This window comes from Falco peregrinus, chromosome 3, assembly GCF_023634155.1.
Source record: "Falco peregrinus isolate bFalPer1 chromosome 3, bFalPer1.pri, whole genome shotgun sequence".
Classification (NCBI taxonomy): domain Eukaryota; kingdom Metazoa; phylum Chordata; class Aves; order Falconiformes; family Falconidae; genus Falco; species Falco peregrinus.
The window spans coordinates 72,692,973-72,719,196 of NC_073723.1; the positions used below are offsets into that span (position 1 = coordinate 72,692,973).

The following is a 26,224-nucleotide window of genomic DNA, read 5'->3' on the forward strand; positions in this document are numbered from 1 at the left end:
TAGTACAAAGGCACCTGGTAAACAGTATTCATTCAAAATGGATTAGCACTAAAGAAAAACCCCCCACCCACTCCTGCACTTTGTAGCCTCCCTCTCTTCCTTGAGAAAAAAAAACATTCATCAAAAAAAAAAAATGCTTAGGGACGCATTTTTTTCAGTACTTCAAAAGCTACTGCATGGAATAAATCCGTAACTTTCTGACGTGTTGTGCTCTGTTTGTGGAGTTTACAACACATATCTCCCTTCTGTTCTTCAGTTAGCTGAACTCACAAAGAGGTCTAAATCAGAGAGTTGGAGGTATTAAGCATAAAGACAGAGCTGTCACCTCCTGACTGGCGAGCGAGGTGGTGCTATCAAGAGCAGCAGACAGCAGGAGAAAGATGGCTGAGAACGGTTTGGGTGTTAAGTCACTGGCATTACATTCAGGACCCACCAGTAAAGCCAGATCCCAGGGCAGGATTCAGTGCTGCCTTCACACTCCAGCAAGCTGAAAAACCTTGGCAATCAATCACACAAGAAAGGCCAGATTCCAAAGGCAGCTGGGATGGGTAAGCAGAACTGCACCCACTGGACTAGCACTATTAAATGATGTGATGGCAGAAAGTAAAACTCTGGAGTTGGAGGAAGAAAGAGAAAATGCAAGAAAGCCTACGCCTGGGACATACAGCCATCACAGAGTCATGGCCAGTTGAGAAAATTGATACAGCAAACCAACATTTGAAAAATACAGTATGCCTGCTCAGAAGAAAGCAACGTGTTTTTAGCAAGTTTCAGGCTTTTCTTCTGAGTTGATCTCAGTCCTTTCTTATTGTCTTTTTCCACTTGTGCAGAGTGCAGTTTTCTTCTGCCAGATCATTTATTTATAACAAAGATAAAAGGACTACTCACCACAATACCATCGTGGATGACACCAAAACCCAACATTGTTTGCCATTTACTCACACCTCGTTTACAACCAGTCAGTTCACTTCCAGTCCTTGCTTGCCTACCCACATGCTTTTTTCCAGACTGGGAGTCCTCACACTTAGTCCCTTTTCTAAGGGAGGCTACCGCACCCAGCACATGCACCCAATCCACGGCTGCAAACCCAGAACGAGCTGTGTTTTCAGGGAGCGTTGTGACACAAAGATCGGTAGCATCCAAACCCCCTTGCTTTCTAACCTCACCTAAGAGGGAAGCTAGGTACGGCTGGGTGAGGAGTCCGATATAATAAAACTCACTAACAGCAGACTGTTATTAAGCAAGGTACCCTTTATTGCAGCGCTGGGGCACGCTGGGGATAGCTCCACCATAAATGCTCCAACAATCTGGCAAGCTTTCAGAGGCTATATACCATGAAGTTATACATATTCACAAGATTTCCGAGAGCTCATTTACATATACATGAGATTTCCTTGAACTCATTAACATATGCAAACGCATGGTCCGCATGTGGAGTTGTGGTTGTCAGAGTCTTCAGATGAAGGCTTGCAGTCTCCTTCACTGCACCCACAGACAGAGCCTTACCTCCAGACGCAGTTCTGGGATCAGCAGACCATACCCTCCGGGGCTGTTGTTGCCATTCTCTTGTAACCTTACCTTTATGGTCCTGTGTATCCGTTCTCAAGACTGATCAAGATGGAGTCCTCTGCAATGAGATTATCCGGGTGCCCCCTTGTTTTACACCCATCCCTTCTCTTACACCCATCCAGAGCCTCTTTTGTTCAACCCAGTATCCAACCCAGTATCCAAGGCACTCACAACATCTTGTTTTCGGGGCCTTTCAATTCCTCCGACTCCCACCCACAGCTGATCTTACTCCCTTGACAGCACTTCACACCTCCCACCAAACCGCCATCTCCCAAACGCCACCAAATCAAATGTCAATGTTTTCGGAGACAAAGACCCCCCGGCATTCAGCCGCCTCCTCCCCACCGCGCGCCCGCCCGCCCTGCCCTTCCGCAGCCAGCACGGCCCCCCCCGGGCCCTCCGGCCCACGGGCCTCTCCCGCGACCGGGCCGCCCCTACAGCCCCCCGGGGCCCCGCAGCCCTGCCCACCGCCCCTCTCGCAGGGCACCCGCACCGCGCGGGGCGGCGAGGCCTTCACCGGCGCCGGGGGCGGCTCCAGCCACTGTCGAAGCCGCCCGCGCGCCCCCGCCGCCGCCACGCGGCACCCGCCCCGCCCCCCCGTTGGCCGCCGGGGAGCCGCGTGGCGGCCGCCGCACCCGGAAGAGGAAAGGAAGGGGGCGGGGAGCGGCTGGCGCGCGCGCGTGGGCGGTGGCGGGGTCCGGCGGCGGCGGCGGCAGGGCCCGTCCCGGCGGCGGGCCAGGTAACCTCTGCTTGCCGCGGCGGCGGGCGGGACGCGGGGCGGGAGGGCGCGGGCCGGCAGCCGCGGGCCGGGCCGCGCCGCTGGAGCAACCGCCGCCGGGTGAGGCGGGGCCGGGCCCGGCCGCGGCATCGATGCGGGGCCGCGCCCGTCCCCGCCCCTGGCGCGCGCTAGCAGCCGCGGGTGGCGGTCGCACGCGGCCCGGGGAGCGGCGGGCTCCCCCCCGCCCCCGCCCCGCCTGTGCCCGCCGGGGGCCGCGGGCCGGGTCCGGCCGCAGCCGCGGGGCGGGCGCGGGGCTTGGGGGCCGCCGCCTCCCGCCAGTGCGGTGTGCGAGGGGGGCCCGTGAGCGCTGGCGCTGCCGGCCCGCCCGCGGGTCCCGGCGGCGATGGCGGCTGTCAGGGCCGAGTACGGCCTCGCTGGGGGCTGTGCGCTGCTGCGCGCGGCTTGGCACCACCGAGCTCACGGCCTCGGCGGGGTGTGCAGGGGACAAACGCCCGCGCGTGCACGCTTGTGAACATCAGGCCCGCAGCAGCCGCCTGCCTGCCTGGGGGAGGGAGCACTATGATAGCAGTAGCACAGGTGGAACGTGACAGCGCGAAAAATATTTTTTGTGGAGTACTAGTGCTGAAAGTTCACCCTGCTGGCTTGCCAAGAGGTCTGGGAAATACGGTAACGAAAGGTGTGGAGGGAGCCCTGTTTTTTAAGCAGGAGCACGTAATACTTATTCCTTGCCTAGAAAAAAATTACAAGCCTTCTTTTAAGCAAAGCAAAAACCTAAATGACATCAAATGACTAAGGGAATGATTAATGAAATCAAATGTATTATTAGATGTTTGACTTTAAGGCAGTTGAAATAAATGAGTTGTTAGTGGTTAATTCAAGATACAAATATTTTGTATGTCCTGCTATGCATTTCGTTAAGCACCAGTAAATATTTGTTTAAAAGAGTAAATTCAAAAGGAAGCACCCCCACAAGCTAGATGAGCAGGCTGGAAGCTCACTGTGAAGAAAGCAGGGGAAAAGGTAGTTCCAGCAGGGGAGTTTGCAACCACCAGCTGAAGAAACCCCCCCAGACCCAAAAAGAAGTTGAGACTGAGCAAGCAAACTAATTAACATGAGAAGTGAGAGAATTACTTGACAAGCAAGAGACTGAGTATTAAGTAATCAAGGAATTACATAACTTGTAACCATGAAGGCCGATACCTTTGCTTGCCGAACTGTGTGACAGTGTAAAGTTTTGACAATCAGAGCTAGGCATTTGTGGGTGGCCACCTAGCTCCCTTCTTTGTGAAAGCTGGAGTGAAGGAATAGAAATGCCTCAGCTTGGTGTGTGAATTGGCGCTGTGCACCAAGTAGCAAACCCACCTACGGGACGACATAACCTAGATCTCAGTTGGTGCACCCTTGAGGATGCTGTCATTGTTTAGCTTGTGTTAGAAAACTGACTTAGGCCAAGCTAAACAACAGTAATCTTACACCTGGGGACTGTTTATGGCCAGTGACCTCACTGTGGTACACAGCTTTGCATCTGGGAAAAACGCTAAATGTGTAAGAAATTTAAATGGATTTTCTCTTACTGCATTGATAATTTGAGCAGGGTTTGTTTTGGTTTGTTGTGGGTTTCTTTCGTTTAAGCAAATTGTGAACATCTATTACAGTGGAAGATGTGATCAGTGTCATGCAAACTGTTAAAATTTTCTTCTTTTTCTAGAGTTTCTCACTGCTAAAAAAACCCCTACAATGGGGAGTACAGTATCGGTCACTTTCTTTGTGTTGTTTTCCATACTACTGTGTGAAAGCTATCATCCTGGAGTGGAGACGGCTACTGTTGTGCATGCATCAGAGAGAACTTTCCAAGAAAAGGCAGCTGGCATTAATACTGATTTGGCAGGATTAATACAGAAGTTTCACCTTCAAGAACTTTTTCATCGTTATGGAGAAAACAACTCCCTGTCGATTGAAGGGTTTAGAAAACTGCTCCAGAACATAGGTATAGATAAAATGAAAAGGATTAAAATAGACCATGATCATGACCATGACCATCACCTTCATCATAATCATTTTTCATTGAGTAAAAACTCTGAAAAGACTGTTTGTCCAAACCACGAATCTGATGCTAACAAAGATCACAGGAACAGTCACTCAAAGGAATCTTATAAAGTAGAGAACGTAGAACATCAGCAGAACTTTGTACGCATCAAGAACACCGTTAATGAAATAACTGCATCTGTCATCAGTGCTCCCACAGATGGCCGCTCTGAATTGCAGAATGTGCAACCTGGAGAAGTCAAGCTGGTTGCTCGTTTAGGTTTGACCAGCGCGAATGTTGTTAACGTTACAGGTGGCAGCAATGCCAGCTGGCTTGCTAGCAGCAAAGCAAATCAGTCTCATACTTCTCTGAAGGAATCAGAAAGAGGAAGTTACCTGTACTCTAAACTGAAAACCCAAAATACCCAAGAGGTGAGACTGATTCTGTTGTATTCTTGGGCATCCAGATCCAGCGGGAATGTTCTGTCTTATTTGTCGTGTGCTTTTCACTTAACTGGGTACAAGCTTTGTGGGGTAACAGTACTCATAGATAAACACACAAACAACTTCCCTTGAGACTTAACATTTTGGAGGAAGTTGTGTTTGATTCACAAACTCAGAGGAGAATATACAGTCTAGTTATTTTTAATATTTATTTCCTAAAAAAAAAAATAAGTACCTATATTAAGTATAAACATACAGTTTGTTTTATATATTATTTTAAAATACTACTAAAAATGAAAAAACACTTCAAATTTAAAACTTGCTGTTCTGTCTTAAAGCCAGAATCTGTCTTGCTTTGCTAATAATGTGAAAGTAAAAATAAAATCTGGTTAAAATATTGTCATTCTTATCGAAGCTGCCTCACAGGTGTTGATAGTCCTATGGCAGATAGTGTAGAACTGTGGGGAAGTAACTGGCACCTTCCCCCTTCAACCCCTCCCTCCCCATCTTCTTTAAGATTGTACGTAGAGTCCAACTGTAAAAAAGATTGCTGCAATATGCGTTCTGTATTACTTTAAAATAGTAAAAAATTAGTGCTGATAAAGTCTGTAGTTGTTTTGTAGACAGTTTTCTTGCATAATCAGATTCTTCTCCATTGAAGGCTTTAAAAAGCAAGTGTCTCTCAGGTCTTACTGTATCCAGCCATGCCAGGTAATTCAGAGTGGGTGTTGTGTAGCATGTGATTGTAGGTGCTGAACTCACAAGTTGTTACTGTGTTCTGAACAGTTGGAGCAGAAGTACTACTGGTACTTAAGTCAGCGAGACTGTAGGTGGTACAGTAGGGAAGACTGTACTGGAGGAAGTGTGTTAAGAACATGTTCTGTACAAGACTTTCCGTAGTAATCACTTGTATAAACAGCTCTTTAACCTTGTTATACGGCCTCTGAAACTGAGGGAAAGGTGTCAGGCTGCTCCTGTTTGCACAGCAGAGCATCTGACCCCCTTGTGCTGAGAATGAGTGATAATTACGCATCATCTACCAGGACTCCTGGACTAGCTTTCTGGGCCAGAAGTGGGGTGCAGGTACAATTCTTGCTAAATTGGTTTGTTACCAGTTTTTAATTACCATTGATACAGCTGTTTTCATGGGATGCCACTGCATTTTTGTAAAAATGGGTTTTCTGGTCCTCTTGGGATACATCATGGTGTTTTGGTTCTGGTTCATCTTTAACATGTGTCTTTTCACAGTGCTCCAGTGCGTCGAAACTGATGCAGTCCCATGGAATAGGTACTCAAGTATTGTTAACTGCTAGAGAATTTAGTTACCTCTGTCCAGCTCTCATTAACCAGATCGATGGCAAACACTGCATAGTCCATGCAACTAGTGAAAAAGCTGAAACGCCTCCAAAAAGTTACTCTCTGCAAATAGGTAAGTTGTGGGTTTTTTTTTTTTACATGGAGTAAAAGTTTACTGGAAACCCATTTATATTGGTTATAAGTTTGAGAACATATGTTAAAGTTGAAAGAAGTTTGTATTTTTCTTTTGGCACTTGACTGTGTCTAGAGAGAAATCTTTGTGGCATACTATTTGTTAACATCTGATTAATCAAATGGTCAGGAGTGTTTGATAACAGGAATGTTAAGCAAATGAAATATCATACAGCTGTTATTTATTCTTGTTACTTTTTTTTTTCTTTTTTTGCCAGCTTGGATTGGTGGCTTTATATCCATCTCTGTCATCAGTTTTCTTTCCTTATTGGGTGTTATATTGGTACCACTGATGAATCGCGTATTTTTCAAATTTCTTCTAAGTTTTCTTGTGGCACTGGCTGTGGGGACTTTGAGTGGAGATGCTTTCTTACATCTCCTTCCACATGTAAGTATTAATTACTGTTTCATTCAATATCTCAAAGCAGAGAATTTGACACCTATCTGTACTTCTTAGGTATTAATTAATAGGGGTTACAATTATCAGCATTTGGTGAGTCATTTCTGAACCTTACAAGGTTGATTATTTGATGGAAAGGTTTCCCATTTGGAACTGTTTGTATTATTAATTCTGCAGTCCTTACAGTGTAAGAGCATCACACCATTATCCCTTGTTTTCCTGTTCTTAGTCATGTATGCTGCCAAATCACTCGCTCATTGTTCCTTGTGTGCAAGAATTTTGCATAGATGTTTGTAGTCACTTATTGCAATGCTGCCTCTTTATTTCTTTTTCCACATTAATGAAATTTTATAGATAGTGGAAATCACTCACTGTACACTTTAAATGTGGAATAGATGGTCCACTATTTTCTGTTATCGGCCACTTATGTTGATTGCTTATCCATTGTAATTTTTGGTCTGAATCAAGCTTTTATGAAGTCCTGGGAAAACATTGCTTGGTAATAACCTTGGAGTTACGTATAGATTTTATGGAATATGGACAATGAAACTGGAATACAATTGTTAAATTTTCATCTCTCTTGAACAGACATCTCTGCACCTCCCGCCCCCCCCCCCAACCCCAACCCAAGGTAACTTGGTCCAGCTTTCAGATAAGATGGATGAAAAGGACTGCAGATCCTGTGGTGGTTTCCAAGCCCTGCCTGTAACTTATGGGGGCGTTCTTTTTCCTTTCAGTTAATTTTTCATTTGCTGTGTGAGGTTATGTAAATCTAAATATGTGGGACTGAGGTGTCCTAGAAGATTTTTGGTTCTGAACATATCAGTAGCCAGTGAGGAGGTGAAGAATGTAAGACTTACTTTAAAGAAGGAATTTACTGTTAAGTTCCTTGTAGAAAAAGATATTTGATGTATATGAGCTGATTAGATGGGAAGATAATTGGTGTGCTGGCTGTGACTACTACTTAAAATGCAGTTTGCTTGGCAGTGTAAAGAGTTTTTGTGAGGGCAGTTGTACATACTGTATTGAACAGTATGCATGTAGCTTCAGGGAGAGGGTGAATGGTCTGCCGGCCTGCTTTCAGTCCTTGCAATGTTTCTTCTCGTTGACAGATTTCTTTGTAATTGTCTGAGTTTATACCCAGAGTATTTACCCCATGAAAATTGTCAAGTCTGTACTCCAGACTCGAGGAAAAGAATGTGAAGAATGCTATGTTTCTTATGTTACCAGTTCTTTTGAATAATACAATGACTTTTTTCCTCATTTGCTTCTCCCCTTAGTCTCATGGAAACCATCACCACCACCATGAAAAACCTCTACTTGAACAAAATAAAAGCTCTACATTCAAACATCTTGTTTTTCAAAGTACAGAGGAGAGTGCTTACCTGGATTCTACATGGAAGGGACTTACAGCACTTGGAGGCTTATATTTCATGTTTCTTGTGGAGCATTTGATCACTTTAATAAAGCAGTTTAAAGACAAGAAGAAAAAGGTAGAGAAACTATTATTTTGAAGCTATAATATATTGCATGATCACTTCTGAACACATTTATAAAAATCTTTTATGAGTATCATGTATCTGGATTTAATAGTGATTGCTGACTTGATCAGTGTTATAATTTCAATTGTATTAGTGACACACATACTTTTAAACTACGCGGTAACTTTTTGTGTGGTCCCGTTACAGAAAAGCTCTGAGCTATTTCCTTAACCAGATACACAGTACAGGTTTGACACCACAGTGAACTGTTTGACAAGCAGACATCTAATTGTGCCCTTTGTTTTAACAGAGTGATTTAAGAAGTTACTGTTCATTATTGACTTCCTTCTGACATCTCAAGGCCATTATATAACTGACTGTCTGAACTGGTTTTATTATTATTATTATTATTTTAATTCTTATACTGGATGAAAGAAGATGGCCTTATACAGTTTGTGTACTCCTGTTGATGGAGGCACTTGCAGAAAATGGGTAAGGGTGGTAGTAAGTGCTTACATAAGTAAGCATCCAACTACACTGTATAAAGTGACTTCATTAGATAGTGTTCCATTTGGAAATAGCTTGCCAAACCCCTTGTTTCTTTCCCATCTCTCCCCTGAAAAATAGCAATCCAGCTTTCAGATTACTGTGCTGGTTTTTGTGTAGAAGGTAGATAATAAATGAATTTTGGCATGTCGTAAATGTTTGTAACTTGCCAATTATTGCTAACAGAGATCTTTAAAGACTAGCCTAGCCAGTAATAAACAATGTTGTGAAAGTTGACTCAGTAAAAAAGATACAATCAAAGCTGGCGGCATCTTAAGCTTTGCTTGAAGAAAGTTAGTAAACTGCTAATCTCAGCTTAAAAATAGCTAGTTTCTAGGCTACCACAATGGCTGATAACATCTAGTTTTATTGTTAAATTGGTCATTAAGATAGCAGTCTTAGAGCAGATGCTATGTAAACTCTTTGACTTTGGTCATGGGAAGTTGTGGTGATGTGGGTTATACTGAAGCTAAACTAACTGCGAGTGATAGAACCACTTTCCCCGTCCCTAGTTAAATTTATTTGCCAAGGGATGGTATGAAATGTTCCAAGCAAAGCAAGTATTTTCTTTGTCCTCTCAGCCACTGGGAATAGATTTCCTGTTAGACTAATTAATGCCCTTCTAGATACTGAGTCACTGATCGTAAATTGTTGTGATACAGACATTAGTGAGCAATTAGAACATTTTACTTGGTTTTCCTTCAGTACACTAGGAAAAAAACTTAGTGACGTTAAAATGGAAAAGAATTGGTGGAATAACTTTTACTTGGTATTAGATACATTTTGCTTCCCAGATGAACCCCTCTGCTTATCCTCATGCAAAAATGTGGAGTATTTATGCATGTAAAATGTGGAGTATTTATGTGTGTGGGTTTGGGTTTTTTTGTGGTGGTTTTTTTCCCTCCATCCTGTGGAGCCTGAGGAACCTTCATCATCTTACTGTATTTAGCTGAGTTGCTAATGTTCCTCTTCTGCACTCTACATGGCTTCCATGTTGTCCTCTTACTGTGCAGGCTGCATAAATGTTGTGAATATAATGTTCCTCCTGTATATCCTGAAAAATAAGTAAAATATTCATAACTACAGTATTTTCTGTTTTCTTTTGGAATAAGAAAAAGAATGAAGAGGATGGAGAAAGTAAGAAGTTCTCAGCGAATGAAGAAAAGTTAGATACAGATGATCGTAAGTCTCGGTGATACTGCACAGTTGTTATTTTGTGACAGCACTGTTTAAAAAACACCTGATTAATGGCGGCTCATAGATCTACTTCTTACTGTAGGTTGCATCACTACCTACTTGAATTCTTTATAAAACAAAACCTGTCTGTGCATTGATATGTAGAGGACTAGCTCTATTTGCTGCTTTTCTTTAACAAGTATTGATAGGTTGGAAGTAGTGAATTCACAGTTTTGAAACCTGAAGTGTTCTAATTCTGGATTTAACAGCGGAAGTTGAAGTCATTCGGTGAAGATCTTCTGGCTATGCTTGTTGCAAACACAGCTGTACCTACTGGCTTCTACGCTTCTCTAGACTGTTAGATGCTCTGTGCGTGATCCATTATTCAGATTTCTGTATATCTTTTAAGTCTGGATTTTGTAAGTTTCACTTTATTTATGAAGCTGGTAATCTAAAATCCTAGAGGTTACTTGAAGTATTTGGACTGCAAGTGATCATGTGTCCTCAAGATCATGTTGTAAGCCAAAACAAACCTCACTAGATACTTGTTAGCTCTTGTAGCTAGAAGAGGTGTTCAGTTTTTCAGAATAATTTTACAGCTAATGAAAGAGTTGTCAATAGTGCAGGAAAAAAAGTATTTCATTTAATTGCAGGGGAAGAATTTAACAAGTTTTAAAAATTAGTTAAAATAAGATAACCTTAGTGTGCCACTGATGTTTATATGAGGACGTTTGGTGGCCTGTATTGATGACTATTTTTGAGTGTTTTTATTTTTCAGGTGTTCAGACTTAAGCTCCTGTATTCATATGAAATACAGGAATTTTTAAAATAATCTATAAGAGGATATATATCTAGTATCCTCTTCTGCAGTCTTATTCTTTGGCCCTAAGGTGAATAAATGGTGTAAGTTTTGTAGGCACTTTGTCTTTCTGAAGCAACTGAACTAACAGCCTTCATGCTGTGAAACTGGGACGTAGAACCTTATGCTGTTGTGTATAAATTGCACTGACTCTTAGATAAAAAGCTTATTCACCTTTTTAGGAGGCATTTGTGGCCTTAATGTAGGGTCTGCTTCAGTAACAGGGGACAGAAGCTAAAGGGTTTTTTTATTTTGAACTATTGGGAATTATCTCAGAAATGTAATTAAAGGAAAATAAGTTGTGGAAACCCTTGGAAAAAACTCTGGTACAAGAAGCTGGGGTATCAGTCTCAACTTCTAGACTTACTAGGTTTTTCTTTCCTGCATCACTTACTCAACTTGTTTGTTGTATCTTTGCTTCTGAGGTGATTTTAAAAACGTATTATGCTCTGGATTTTTGTAACAGGGCCTGAGGGCTATCTAGGGACAGACTCCCAAGATCCATCAGCCTTCATTTCTCAGCAGCCAGCCGTACAAGAAGAAGAAGAAGTGATGATAGCTCATTCTCATCCAGAGGAGGTTGACAATGAATATGTGTCCAGGGGCTGTAGAAACAAGTGTCATTCTCACTTACACGATACTCTAGGACAGACAGATCATCTTAGTCATCATCACCATGACTACCATCATATTCTGCATCACCATCATCATCAGAACCATCATCCCCACAGTCACAGTCAGCGCTACTCACGTGAAGAACTGAAGGATGCGGGGATAGCAACTCTGGCGTGGATGGTGATTATGGGAGACGGACTACACAATTTTAGTGATGGCCTAGCAATTGGTAAGTGTTAGCATGGACAATGCAACTTGGTTGTATGTGAGGACAGCAAACTTCTTGCTGTCACTTAGCTCTCTGTTAGGAACATAGTTAGTCAGTGGTGGGTCTTTGAAGCCTAAGCTTTTATCTGATAGCAGCTTTGAATGAGTAGGACAGATCTTCAGTTTTAATGTGACAGTGACAAATGAAATGGAAATTATGTGCTTACAGCTATTTCTTTAGGGAATCTAGAAACTTTGCTTATTTCCTACTTTTAGCAAAGTTAAAGCTAAAATTTTTCAAAACTAAAGCTAGGCTTGTAAAACAATATTTGGGACTTAGAGCTGACTTTGTATTTCAGTGCCTGCAAGTGCTCAGCAATTTAAAAAAAAATATTTTTTTTTTAGGCTTGTCTTTTTGGTCACATATAAATTGACTGTGTTTTTTCCACCTCAGTCAGGCCACTAATATCATTGGCTTCTTTGTTTCTCACTTCCATCTTCACTTGTTAAGCAGCAAGATCAGGTTCTGTACTTGGCATATCTGGCTTTGCCTAAACTGGGCCCTGGTTACACATCATGTGTAAGTTTTCCCAGAGCACTGGTCAGTAGGGAGATGGGACCCTGGGTTTGGTCTGCTTTAGCCTGAGGGTTACCCAAATGGATTACGCAATATTATGTGTGATTTTTGTGCTGTGGGATGTAGGCAGCATTCATTTGTACTGTAAAATGAATTTATTTCAAGGCATTGTGTTCTCATAAGGTGCTTTTTCACTTTTGCATATCAGTCTTGTCACATTCTAAATTCTTAGATCTTACCATCTACTGAAGAGTAGCATTGCAGTTCTTCCTAGTGCTTGTACTAACCTTCCAGTGAAGGTCTGTGCTGCTTTTTATATCCTGGGAATGTGTGAGTAGGGTGTTAATTAATCAGGCGTTAGTTAGATATTACCTGTCAGAAATATGATTCATGGAGAAGATACCAATAAAGTCACTATATGTTGCCTTTATGCAGACTTTAGGATTAGGAGTGTCTGTATTAATTAGAGGAGTGTAGCATAAGTAGATTCTTAAGATGCTCAATGTGCTGTACGCGGTCTCAAAACAGACTCAGTCTCTCTTCTTGAAAAAGTATTTTTAAAAATATAATTTTCTTAAACACCAGTCATACTCAACTTGAAGAAAAAGCTTTTGAATGGCATGTAATAGTCCATTTTTTGTGTTCGGTTTCTTTTTTTATTTAAACTGGTATAAACACTTACTTACATGTAAACAGAACGTTTATCCTTTTGTTCCTTTTTTTGTTCATATCCCTATTGTTCCCTTGCACGTTGTAGTTGTTCAGCCTTTTTTGACAGTGCTTCAGTGAAAATATTTCTTTATCACAAAAATAACAGATTAAGTATTATGTTCTGGACTTCTGGCTGGGAGGTCAGGTTTGGGAACTGCCTTGTTTTTTCTGGAAGGAGAGCTAAACTACAGGTATTTTAAATTTAAAAGGTTAAAGTAAGTTATGGCCAGTGAAGTCAGATCGGTAATCTTCAGTTTTTATGCTAGGCTTTTGTAATCTTGACTTTGTATTTAAGACTTTACAGGTATTGGATTAATTTCCAGCTTGTATAGCATACGGGGGTCAGTTCAGTGGTATCAGTCTTTCTATAAATTTTATTGTAGAAACAAGTTCATTCTTGTTTGAGGAGAGAATCCAATAATAACTTTTCTCACAGCAGTATTTGCAGTTGTTCAGATTCAGTCAATTCAAAGTATAATGTGAAAAGAGACTTTCTGATTTAATCTCATTTTTGATGAACATTGAAGCATGGAATGTAAATTTCCGAGCAGATCAGTAGTGAAAATGAGGTAGGAGGAGGAGGATTTGCATACAAATGACACACAGAATCAATTACCTCTTAGCATTAGGGAGATTTGGGAAGGAGGTATGACTTAATAGTTATGAAGGGAAAAGTATGAGGAAGGTTAATAAAGGCTTATTGAACAAGTGTGAGAGTAGCTTTTAGAAGTCCTGCTGTGTAGCTTGTTCAGGCTAATGGAAATGTAGGTCTCCTTCAGTTCTGGATATGCTCAGAAGTATTACTGAAAAACATTGATTTGATGATGTTGTGAAAATGCCAATACTACTTGTATAGTATTTTACCTGTATTTAAATGAAGATGTGAATGCTCTGTGAAGATAACTTTAGCCAGAGCAACACTTCATTCATTTAATGTGATTTGTGTTCCATAACTTCCATCGGTTACTTTATTCCTCAAATCTGTTGTGCTAATTATGTAGGAATAAGATTTGAAAGCGCTTATTTTTTTATTAAAGCACGGAACTGTTGCATCTGACTAATTTGTACAAAGGGATGTTCTGTGATTTGAACTTTTCTTTGTAGCTTCAACTAAATGACTAAAATGCAGAACACTATTTTTACACTAATCTTGCATGCATATTTTTTCTTCAGTTGCACTTTGAGAGAAGTGATGTCTTAAAAGTGTATTTTAAGATACCATGACGCTACTAAATCAACTTCTTGAGAGGCGATAATACCAGATATATTAATGTAGTCTTCAGTTTGTTAATGTTTCAAGACCTCTTTTTAGCGGTGAAAAGTAAAAATAGATATTCCTGTTATTTAAACTTGTACTTTGGTTGCTATGTATCTGTATAGTATACAGCCATATCAACCACCCAGGAACTTTGCAAAGCAGTCAGGTTTTGTTTGGTATGCCTTTGTGGTCCCAAAATCAGATTTACAGTGTGTGATTAAGCTGGATTCTTGTATTTTTAATTTTTCTCTAATAAGTGATAAGACTTGGAAAACATTGTGTAGAGACAATAATATAGAGGAACTTGTAGATTATTGAGGATGCAGGCATGGGAGAAGGTAATTATCTTCTGCCTTTCTCTACTTATCTAGTCTTCTCAGAAACTGAAGCCCAATTGAATGCTGACTAATTCTCCTGTCTTAGTAGGAGATAACTGTGACTGTCTTGCAAAACCTGACTCCAAAACTATAAAGCAGTGTTTGGAGGTGAGGGAAACAGACCGATACCTAGAAAAGATTGATAGTGTTCACTAATAACCTCTTCTTTTGCTAGTCATGTAGCAGTAACTGCTGTTGCTTACCTATTAATTACATAGACTGCTATGACTGTTTTATTAGAGTGCAGTGGAAAACGCTCCTGCTGAGGGCTCGAGTCAGAATAGCTTTTGTCTTGCACACTCTGCACCTCGGAATTGGGCTTTACAAATAGTCATAGAGATGGGTCACCTCTAGAGGTAATCTAGTCAGATCGTCTGCTTGGAACAGCTTTTGTGATCATTAGATTGGGTCTGTGAGGGGTTTGCACAGCCAAGCCTTGAAAACCTCCACAGGTGGGGAGATTCCACCACATCTGTGACTGACCTCTTCTAGTGTTGCACTACTGTCTTTTAATAAGGAAAGCTTTATTTATGTCCATCCAAAAGCTTCCAACCAATAATTTGCATCCTCTCCCCCTGTTGTCTGTTACTACTTTGAATAGTTAGGCTCCTTCCTGTTTGTGACTGTACTAAATATACTTAGAAGCTGCTGTTAGACCACTGCTTAGTCTGGTGGAGAGGAAGGTTAATTACGCCTAGCTTCCTCAAGCCTTTAGGCCTTATGCTGTAAACTTCAGATAAGCTTGTCAGCCTCTGTTGGATGGTCTTCATATCCACCTTGAACTGGGACGCTCCAAAGTGTTCAGAGAATCCCAGGAACAGCCTCGCTAGCGCTTAGCAGAGGAGGATAAGAACTTAGTCTGCTGGCCTCGCGTCCGTAAGACTGTGAAGTTTGTGGTTCCCTGTATTTGCAATGAGAGCGCACTGTTGGCTCGTATTGAACTTGTTGTCCATCATAATCTTAACATCCTTTTCGGGAAGGCTGCTATTTCACCCAGTCACTTCCTACCTTGTACTAATGTATGAACTTCTCACTTTTCCTCTTTTGAACTTCGTAAGATTTCCATTGGCCTAATCTTCCAGTTTACCAAGGTTCTAGTGCTTGATGTGTCAGCTCAGCCCTTACTTTTTCCCTCTGCTCCTCAGCTTGGCATCATCTGCAGATTTGCAGATGGTGCAGTCTGTTTCATCCAGATCACCAGTGAAAATATTGAAGAAAATGAGGTTGCGGTATTTGTCCTGAGCCAGCCATCAGGCCCTGTTAGCCCAGCAGTCCAGCCAGTGTGCAGTCATCTAACTGTCCATCCTGTATTTCCTCTGCTCCCAGATGAGGCTGCTGTAGGAGATAAGTGTCAGAAATCCTACTAAGGTCAAGTTCTGTTATATTCACTACTGTCGCCATGTCTGTAGTCAGTTACTTCCTCAAGCTGGGTCAAGCATTTGAAGAGAATATTCAACATGATCTTTCCAGGAACTGAGGTGAGGTTGACTGTTCTTTGCCTTTCTTAAAGATGGGAATCATGTTATACTTTTCCCAGAGTTCCACTGGGGCCTTCTGTAGCCATGGTTATCCATAGATGATAGAGGCTGCAGCCTTGCAGTCGCTTCAGTCAACTCTGTCAGCAGCTGTGGGTGAGTTCCATCTTGATGCATCTGAGCACTTCCAGTTTTTTCGAAGTATCTCTAATCTGTTGCTTTTCTGCTGTTCACTGTCCCTTTCTTTCTAGAATGATGCTGGGATCTGTTTGTGAAGACTGAGATGAAGGCAGTGCTGGTGCTTCAGCCTCTTTTTATGTCTGCTGCTTGGTTCCCTTCCCCCACGCATCAACAGACCCAAATTTTTCCTGCACTTTTTCTCATCTAGCATTCTTGTAGAACTCTTTCTTGTTATCCTTGGTGTCTTGTCAGTCTTAGCTCCAGTGGGGCTTTGGTCTTCCTCCTTTTTGTTCCACTGCTTTTGTCTTCCTTGTTGCCAGTCTTTGTTTCTATTTCTCATGTGCCTCCTTTCTGAGTCTTAATTCATTAAGATGTACTTTGCTTAATGGGCACATCTTCTGTTGGAAGTCCTAGTGTTCCTGCACAAAGAGGGTAGTTCATTTCTGCACTCTGTTGAGCGTGCTTTACAAATCACTCATCTCTTCTGGGGACTTTGCCCTTTGACTGATTCTCAGGGGATTCTACTCTGCAGTTCCTGAAATAAGTCACTCTGCTTCATTAAAATCCATGGAGTTCTAACTTTGCCTCTTCCTTTTCCAGCTTCCTTCTGTATCCTGAACTCAGTTACCTCATGCTCACTGAAGCTCAAGATGCCATTTTTTGCTGTATTTGCCATAGCTCTTCCTCGTTTGTGAGCAGCGGGTCAAGTAGAACTCTGATCCTGGCTGGCTCTTCTATCATTAGTATCGGAAAACTGTCGCCAACACAATTAAGCAACATCCTGGATTGTGTGCCCAGTGCTGTTAACCTTCACAGCTGAAAAATCTCATGTGAGTGGTGATGTCTTGTGTTGTTCATAGGTAGCCTTACCCACCACCTCTTCTTGGTTAGGTGGTTTGTAACTGTATTCCTAGTGTTACTGTGACCTTGACCGAGACTCAATAGGCACAAGGAACTGCATTCATGTGTAGTTTTACACTGGAGCTCTGTGCAGTCAAGGGAACTCCTTTATGTAGATGGGGGGGGAAGTTACTTGTATTCTGTCTTTTCTAGGCAGTCTGTATCTATACATGACGGGCCACGCCAGCTTTTGTGACTCCACAGCACCATCAAGGCAGGCTCTGAGCAAGCAGTGGACTTCCCTAGGCAGTAGCTGTGGTTGACAGATCTGTGTCTGCCCTCTGCCCTGCATGGGAGGGAATCTCCTATCACTAAAACCTTTTCCTTTCTTTTTGTATTGCTGACCCTAATCTGATGTGCTGAGCAAATATTCTAGGCCAGGCAGAACTCATTTATCCTCTCTTCTGCCATGGTCATGCATCATAGTGTTCTTTGGATTAGCAGCTGCAAGTGGGACAGAGGGTTCTTTCCGTTGCCAGGCTTTACTTTTTTCAAATTTTACCCATCTGGGGGTTTCATGTTCCTGTGCTGCTTTGGTCCTGCTGCCTTCTTTAGCCTGGAGGGGCTTGGCTCTTGCCTCTGCAGAACCTCTTCTGAAGTCCCTCTCAATACCCGGTGCATTATCCCTCATCCAGAGGTGCTCGCTCACTACGTCTTGTGTCTCTTGCTGTGTGCCACAGCACGCATCCCAGAGGTAAAGCTGCTGCTGTTGTCACTGCAGGGAGGGAGCATCAGGCATTTCTTGCAGATGAAGACCTGGATAGCAGCGTCCACCCTCAGGAGGTACATCTGGGTAGAGGCTGCTGGAGTACTGGGGGTGGCCATGCGAGCAGAAAGTGGGGATTGTCTCCTGTGGTCTCACAGCCATTGTAGCTCTTCCTCTGTCAGTAGTACTCCTGGGTCCTTTGTGTGCCAGCTACTGCGACGTGGCCTTGTGCCTCTTTGACTGCTTATTGGCAACACCTTGTTTGTTGGCACACTCCTGGTAGCACCTGAAGAAGAAGCTGGACATGATTCTGCTGTGCCCCCAGGGTGAGGCTCTCTGTGCAGCCAGGGACCTCCTGTGTGTGAGCTGTGGTTCAGCTCTTCAGCCCTGCTGTGTGCTGCTTCCTCCTGAGCTGCTGTCAAGTAAGAAAAATAGCAAGCAACAGGAGTGGAGAAAACAAGAAAGATGAGGACGGTTGGTCTAGTTTAAGAGGGGTTTGTGAGTTTTTTCCTCCACGTAAAGTGTGATAGCTCACATATGTGCAAGCTGCCTAGAATTCACAATCTTTCACTGCTGATTTCATGAGACTATAAAGCCTCTCTTACTGTTTAAATGGATTTGCTTTTTCTGGTACCCTGACTGAGGCAGTTGAGCTGCCTCTTCCTTTTGTATCTTTAAAAAAAAAAAAGTGTCTTTTCTGACTGTATTTCTATTTATTGCATTTTTTGAGAGGGTTGTGTTCTTGGAAGGTATTTGGCTTAGTTCAGAAGTAAGATAGTAAAATTTGGTTTGCTTTAATTATTTGGAGGATTCTGAAGGAGGATTTTGAAACTTAGGAATCATAAACAACAGCTGCTCAGTTAAAGTTTAAATGCTTCCACAAGCATAAGAAAAATTTGAGTGGAACTAAGATGTCCTAACCTGATACACACATATGCAACAATACTTCTGCACTTGATGTCTGAATATGCTGTAATATTTTTTGTTTTTTTTTTCCTGTCCCTTCATAGGAGCAGCCTTTACTGAAGGGTTATCTAGTGGTTTAAGCACTTCTGTGGCTGTATTTTGCCATGAATTACCTCATGAACTAGGTAAGACCTGAGTAGTTCCATATGCTGAAGGTATAGGTACTTACAGTTGCGCTTTGGAGAATTATAATTGATTTTATTCTATGTCACAGTAAAATTTGATCAGAAAACTTCATCTGTGTTGGAATGTCCAATCAAGAATACTTTTAACTTATTTCAAGACTGTTTTAATTCTTAATTTAATTAACGTTCCTTTAAAAAATCTAAATATTTAAGCTGCGTTGTTTAAAACTCTGTCTCTTGAAGTTACTTACAATTTGTTCTGTACAGTTCACTTATAGTTTTTATTCTTCTTAGCAACATAAATTATGAATTGCAGGAGAACGCATGTCAGAACTTGCTTTTCTCACATCTGTTTAATTTTATTCTTGTGTTTGTGGTGTTAAAATGAAGTTCACAATTAGCTGAACTCCTTTCTGAATAACATTTGCTGCTTTTTCATTAAGTCTTACAAAGAACTACTCTAAATTAAATTCTGAACTACTTATAAACCTTTCCTAGAAATAGTTTGCTTTTCAAGCTCAAGTGATTTAAATTAATGACCATAATTTCTCATGGAAATGCGCATGTCTTACAATGTAAGTTTAGTATTTGGCCCTTTTGCAGGATGCAGCTGCTTAGTTTGTCTTGGAATGAAGCTGATCTTTTCGATTGTCAAATCATTTTGTATGTGCCACTGGTATTTCTTTCTTAGCTGTCACAGCCACAGTCATACCTGGTGTATAGAATGAGGAAAGAACAGTTTGCTTGCACCTTTTTTAAGGTTTCATTCCCTAAAAAGTGGAACGTTCCATTTGATATAATGGAGCTTGCAAACTAGTATGTGTATACATCAAACTGTTTCTTAAACAGTTTGATGTATTTGCCTGTACAATAATGTTACACAGAAATGCATTACTCTGGAGAAATGCACCTGGTTTTATGACATGGGAGGAATTGAATCGTGTTCATCTTAATATAAATTCCTTGGGAATCGTGGAACTTGTATTAATTACATGTACTAAATGTTGTTAGTACAAACATACAAAATACATTCATGTTACTCATCTGATAATTGTAGGTTTGAATGTTCTGTTGGTTTTGGAAGCAAGAAAAATCTTTTAAAATTTGTATCATGCTGCTTTAATCAGTGTGGAAAACTTGATAGAAATGCCTTTAACGGGACATAAAGTGGCATAGGAGTACTGAAATAAATGGGACTATCTGAAGTTAGCTGGGGATAAAATTGGATCATCTGTTGTTAACTATAAACAATGTTTATAACATACTAGTTCCATTTTAATTGTAGTTATCTTGTGGGAAAAGCTGTTGTAACAAATTATTCAACTTGGCTTTGAGATTGCTTTTGTTTACTTTAACTGGAGATAACTTTAAAAAGTTTAAAAACTCTATATGTTTTTATATAGAATCTGTTTTATTTCCAAATAATAAGCTTATATTATTTTACTCTGGATTAGATCTAATTTATCTAAACAAAAAAAAAAATCTGTTCTGAATTATGGAAAACCTGTTTCTGGCTGGTAGTCTGTAATTCCTTCAAGTAAAAAAAAGTTGAAGTTTGACTTACAGAAATTAATAAAGAAATTATTTCTGAATTTATGAAACAGCTAGACTTGAAGTACAAAAAGCAGTTACAGGTTAATAAATGGAATAATCACCATTGCTTTACGCAATTGAGTGGGAATATTTTATTTTATACTTCTTTAGAACACTTGTGCACATAAGGCACTGCAGTATTTTAGTGTTGGTTTAAATGCAAACTACACTAAAAGCTGTTTCTTCCAAAAATCCTAAGACTTTAAGGTTATAAACTTAGAATGTTTGCTGCTGTGTGCTTTTTAACATTGTGTCCCCCAATGATTTCTGATTTTATGAAGGAAAAAGTGAAGGCAGATGACAGCATAAAAACAGTTTAGCAATCTTGTAAGAGGAGAACTGGTGACTACTGCAGTAGTTACCTGAGAATGAAAATTTTGCTTTGTTTTTTGCCTGTTGTAGGAGATTTTGCTGTACTTCTAAAAGCTGGTATGACTGTCAAGCAAGCCGTGCTGTATAACGCACTGTCAGCTATGCTGGCCTATCTTGGAATGGCGACTGGGATTCTTATCGGTCATTATGCAGACAACGTTTCAATGTGGATATTTGCGCTTACTGCTGGCTTGTTCATGTATGTGGCTCTTGTGGACATGGTAAGTGGCTAGACCGACTTGAATTTTATATAACATGGTTTAAGAATGAAGGCTAATTGTATTTTGATCTCAAAATAAATTTGTCTCCCTCAATTAACTTCTGTGCTTGAAGGTGCTCATGAGTATGCAGTGTAAGTGCTCAGTTACATGTTCAGGTGGAAGATTGCTTTTATTTAATTACTGTAGGAACAGAGATTGTTTCACCCTTAGTTGTTAAACAGAGGCAGTTAACAGCAGAAGTAGAGGAAAAAATTTGCTTCTGACAGTGGCTAGTATAGCAGGTAGCAAGTAACAGTGCAAGTTGTGCATTAATGGCACCAACAAATGCGCTTTGGCTTTTTGCATTAAATCGTTATTGCTTTTGGGGATGAAGATAGGATTGTGTTAAAACTTTAGCATACCTCAAAAGTATGTTTGGACAGAAATACAAAGTATTTGGGGGTGTTCAGGATAGTTTAACTATCTGAAGAATAAAATTTTTAGTGTGATGTGATTAAATCAGTTGGTAAATAATATCCTGAGTAAATGCCCAACCTAAGACGTTAGCATAATTGTTGTGAAAACAGTAATTAGGACATTACAGATTTTCTCTAAGTATGAACGTAGACTCTGATAATTTTGTTCATGTTGAGTGACATCCAATTCAAGGAGTAGTATTAATGCAGTCATCAAGAAAGACTAGAAGAGTAATACTCTGCTGCCTCATGGTTGAAGAACTGGGTTTGAAGTAACTTTATTTTGAAGGCATTTAACTTTCTTGTTTGTTTAGGTGCCTGAAATGCTCCACAATGATGCCAGCGATCGTGGATGTAGCCGCTGGGGATACTTCCTGTTACAGAATGCTGGGATTCTGTTGGGTTTTGGGATAATGCTGCTTATCTCTGTATTTGAACATAAGATTGTGTTCAGCATAAACCTGTAATCCTGGTTGCCAGGAAGAGAGCTTGGTGTTAAGTTATAAGAGGTAGTTTTTTCCTATTAAATTCCCTAATGGGGAGGTACGTTTGATATAGACTAGGTATTCTTATTGATGTGCTTTGTTGTTGTGTCCCTCCCTTCTCCCTCTGGTAGAAATGAACACTGTAAGGTGTTGGGTTGTGGGGTTTTTTCCCACTTAGGATTTAGCATTGCAATATGGTACTGTGGAAAATTGTACTTAGTAAAACACGGTGAAAGTGCCAAGTCTATTAAAGGAATATTGTCTGGGGGGTAGGGGGGTGGGTTTTTTTTTTAGTAAATCTATTTACTGTATGTAATTATATGTAACAGGTTTTTTTACTTAAGTGGTTTTGCTTGTTTAAAGAAATAAAATTAGAGTGGTTTTTATTTTAGTACAATCAAAATCAGTGGATACAAAGCACACTGAGCAGTGTAAAACGAGAAAAAGACATAATGGGTAGCACGTGTTTTTGTTGGTAGAAACTCATCTCTTTGTATCCACCTACTTTACATGGAATGGCAGATGAATCCGCTCATTTTGTGGTGGTTCTTCTCTTAACAGATTGTGGATTCTTTGTGTCTTATTCCAGTTGGTTTATACTCCAAACAAATTCTGGTGAAGTCCCATTTTAAGTGTTTGCACCAAATGTTTTACTTGTTTCGTCCCTTCTGATGTGAGTTGCTCTTGACCAATTTCTCAAATCAGCAACAAACGTACAGAGATTAGACTGCAAAAGCATAGCTCTAGCTCTAATATACATGAATTTTATCAAAGACTTGAAAAGTAGTGCTGTATCCCACTTATGCTGCCTGAAATGGCAAAGGTGTATTGAAGTCTGTTTGATATCAAGGGGAGGAGTGATACAGGCTGAAACAAACAGTCATTTACTACAACAGCTTCCTTAAGTGTTGATTTACTTTGAGAAACATGCTGAGTGGGACAGCTGACTACACACAAACCTGCGCTTGCAAAACAGCTCCATTCCTTGCAACAACTAAACCTGAGAAATCAAAAATAGCCCACTTTGACAGCATATGTAGGGAAGCAGCATGTTAAGGATAACTGTAAGTGTACACATAAGTATGTAGTTGGAGCTTGCAGTCCTAATATTTAACCACTCTGAAAGTAACTGAAGGAAGGAGAAGGATGAAAAAGATAATGCCAAAATAAATAAATTCTGAATTTGCAGGGAAGGTAAACACTAGACAACTTTTAGATCATGAATAAATTATGGAATTATGCCATCTTAACTAGTTAGCTTTAAAAATCCTAGAAATATAATTAGAATATATTTCTAATTCAACTTTACTGCTGCTTCAAATCATCAGCTGAACAAAAAGCTTGAACAATGAGGAAGTGTTTGATAGTGCCATGTCTGACAGGTTAAAACAGTGGCATATGTTGGCTTGTCATAAAAGGAAAGCAAAAACTACTCTATCACCTTCAGAAGTTGATGTTTAGAATTAATTGAGAGGTTTTGGAGGTTTTTTTTTACTAGTTAAGAAATGAGGATTGCTGGAGTTTCTATAGCCAGTGGAGTATTAGCTTTTTCTTCCTCCTTAGGTCTTTCCTGAAGTTAACAGGATTGAGATTTAATCTCCTGCCCGCAGCAGTGAACTCCTGTTCCCTGCCGCCTTTGAAGTCAGGGGCTAGAGAAAGGCATACTTCCTTCAGCCCTGCTGATGCATCCTCAGGGAAGCACTAAACTGTGGTGGGGTCTTGCCAGCTCCCCCAGATCTGCACGTGGATGAATCTGTGTATCTCTTGGCTTGGTGAGCAGTTGTTTGAAGAGAACAGACTTGTGTTTTGGAAGCACTCATTTTCCTCCCCCAGAATTTAACTTTCTGTTGCTGGACGCTGCTCTGGTGCTGCGCTTTCATCTCTTTAACAAGAACAGTGACAAAATACAGGTGCATTCCCTCCATCAAGTACTTTAAATTTTGTGTGTCTGTTATTCTATGCTATTGCATTTTGATTAAGCTTCTGGACTTTTACAACTTGGAGCACAAGGGTGATGCCACAGGACAATGGCTGTCTGCTACGTTTTTATAGCATCTCCTTAATCACCCACCCATCCTTACTCTTTTTACTATTTTATTTTTTTTCCTTATGGCAGTCATATTCTAGTGTTCCCAAACTTGAATTAGTAGTATGTGCAAATAGGATGAAAAAAGGATTTATAACTACCTATTGCTTCCGTATGTTCTGTGCTCTTAAACTGTTAGCTTATTTGAACTCTCTGAAGACACAGTAACTTCTGTTTTTTCATCTAAACTCTTACAATACTTCTGCCCTCACTGTGCTATGTTAATTTCTTTACTTTGTTGTAGCTAAACTGCCTATAAATAACCCACCTGCTGATCTTCATCTTTCCTTTGCTACCTGTAATGCTTGAATACCATAATCTTTGGCTCCTTGAAAGCTATTTCATTTCTGGCACATACACATCGCTGCTTTTTATTTTAGCAGAACCGCCATGCTGAGACACAGACACACACACTCTAGACACACACACAGACTCTCTCTCTCACTCTAAACCTGCCAAAATGGAATTTTTCATGCCTATACTGACCTCCCGTCTTGGCAGTCCTGCCTCATTCCAGGTTTCTCAAAACGTGGCTGCTTTTCCTCTGGCTGTCTCATCCTGATGTCTCCTTATTGCAGTTGAACGTGTCAACATTTAGAGTGCTCTGATTTGGCCCTGACCTGTCTAAATGAGTCTTGCCTTTGCTAGGATAACGGTGCTGGTGGCATCAGAGCCGGTGTGCTTCAGTTCGTGTTCCTGTACAGCTGCTCAGGAGCACGATACATTCCTAGGCCAAAAGAAGTAAGACTTCTTCCCTCCTTCCCTCCAGACCTCTTACCACAGCTCTGCTCTGCTGAAACGCAACCTCACTGCATCCTAGCGGGTTTGGTAGGGCTTGGGCACTGTTTACCCCAGTGGTGTGGTAAACCACCATACATCAGCGTGCTTTAGCCTGTGGGTCTTCTGCCTTCTGTCCTGCTCCCTCTCTTCGGTCATGAGGGATTTTGGACTTGGATGAGCTCAGTTCACTTTGAATTTTTTGCTGGTGGTTTGTTAGCCTACAACCTCGATAGCTGGCAGTTCAGCTGCGCTTGCATTGTTTGTTTCCTGGGTGTGACAGAGGAAGCGGGCGTGTAGCCTCGTGGTGCCCAGGAGATTTTAAGATCAGTAACCAAATGACAGAGATAAATCTACAAATTTCAGTTTGTGTTTCTAGTGGCTTCTTGGCTGGCTTTTGATGTAATCATCTGACGTTAAAATATCTACATAGCAAAACATATTGCTAATGTAACAACATGCAAAATAAATTGCCTTTAGAGCACGTGGGCAGAAATGGCTCGATACGTTGGACACAGGCATATCCCACCCATTCAGTGTTCTTCGGTCTGTGATGGAGAGATGTCTGTGGTGGGCAGCTGTCCAGACTAGTGGCTGAGAAGACTGTAGTCTGAAACCTGCTGTAGGTTTGTACCGGCAAGTTGACAAGAGTTTGTTGGGTTTTTGTTTTGTTGGGTTTTTGTTGGTTTTTTTTTTCCTTAGCCTTATAAAGTAGAGTCTGTTTCTATTGCAACATACTCGCGTTCAAAATACTTTGCCAAAGCGATGGGGCAGAGCCTCTAAGCAGCTTTTTATGTGTATATTTTTCTGCAGCAGTTTGTAATGTGCCTGGCCATGCCAGCTGATAAATGGAAGTGTCTCTGTTTTGTGTATCCATCTGTACCTTTATTATGATACAGACCTTAATGTTACAGCCGCCTTAGTGCCTGTGCTAAATGCAGGTGAACAGAACAGGCAAACAATGCTGGAATCAAAGTTACATTTTTTGTCATGTGTTCTTCTAATGGTTTTGGCCTGAATTTGTACAGAAAAGGGGTTGTGCGTCCTTATGATGTGTGGCGAGAGTTGGAGTGGAGCTGTGGAGGTTCTCCCCTGCCTGGCCAGTGAGGATTGGGTGCCGGTGGGGTTTCTCTGTTCCTTCATGGCCGGGACACCGAGGGTGGTGCCAGATGTGCTGTGGGAATGCAGCTCCAGCAGGCTTAAATCAAACAGTCAAGGCTAAAATGGAATTCACTGGACTCAAGAGACCAGCATAAATAAAATTTCAGTGGAAAAAGGGTGTCATTGTGTTTGCCACAAACAAGAAACAAAAAGATGTTTTCATGAAACGTGCTTTTACTTAAAACACGTTTTTGGTGTGTGTATGATTGCTGTGTTGCTGTAACATAAATAAACCACTGAACACTGTTGC

General features: G+C 41.2%; 1 protein-coding gene and 1 long non-coding RNA gene across 7 annotated transcripts; one reads left to right on the forward strand and one right to left on the reverse strand.

The window, feature by feature from the left end:
• Positions 1-1,231: 1,231 nt before the first annotated feature.
• On the reverse strand, positions 1,232-2,199 carry LOC129784246 (uncharacterized). Its single transcript, XR_008746713.1, has 2 exons — positions 2,063-2,199; positions 1,232-1,627 (listed from the first exon to the last, which is right to left on the reverse strand). It is a non-coding gene; the product is annotated as an uncharacterized LOC129784246 (long non-coding RNA).
• SLC39A6 (solute carrier family 39 member 6) lies at positions 2,184-26,220 on the forward strand. 6 transcript variants are annotated; one of them, XM_055801059.1, is made up of 10 exons: positions 2,184-2,308; positions 4,017-4,765; positions 6,026-6,206; positions 6,484-6,653; positions 7,946-8,158; positions 9,805-9,874; positions 11,194-11,571; positions 18,744-18,824; positions 20,820-21,010; positions 21,780-26,220. In XM_055801059.1, the coding sequence occupies exons 2-10, from the start codon at positions 4,046-4,048 to the stop codon at positions 21,930-21,932; spliced, it is 2,157 nt and encodes a 718-aa protein (XP_055657034.1). In that variant the 5' UTR covers positions 2,184-2,308; positions 4,017-4,045; the 3' UTR covers positions 21,933-26,220. The 6 variants fall into 6 exon arrangements, 4 of the variants coding, with proteins under 4 accessions (XP_055657034.1, XP_027649902.2, XP_027649903.2 ...); XM_005242562.3 differs by lacking the exon at positions 2,184-2,308 and adding an exon at positions 2,818-2,984; XR_003556703.2 differs by lacking the exons at positions 2,184-2,308; positions 18,744-18,824; positions 20,820-21,010; positions 21,780-26,220 and adding exons at positions 2,794-2,984; positions 16,728-16,957; positions 17,613-18,737.
• The last annotated feature ends 4 nt before the right edge of the window (positions 26,221-26,224 follow it).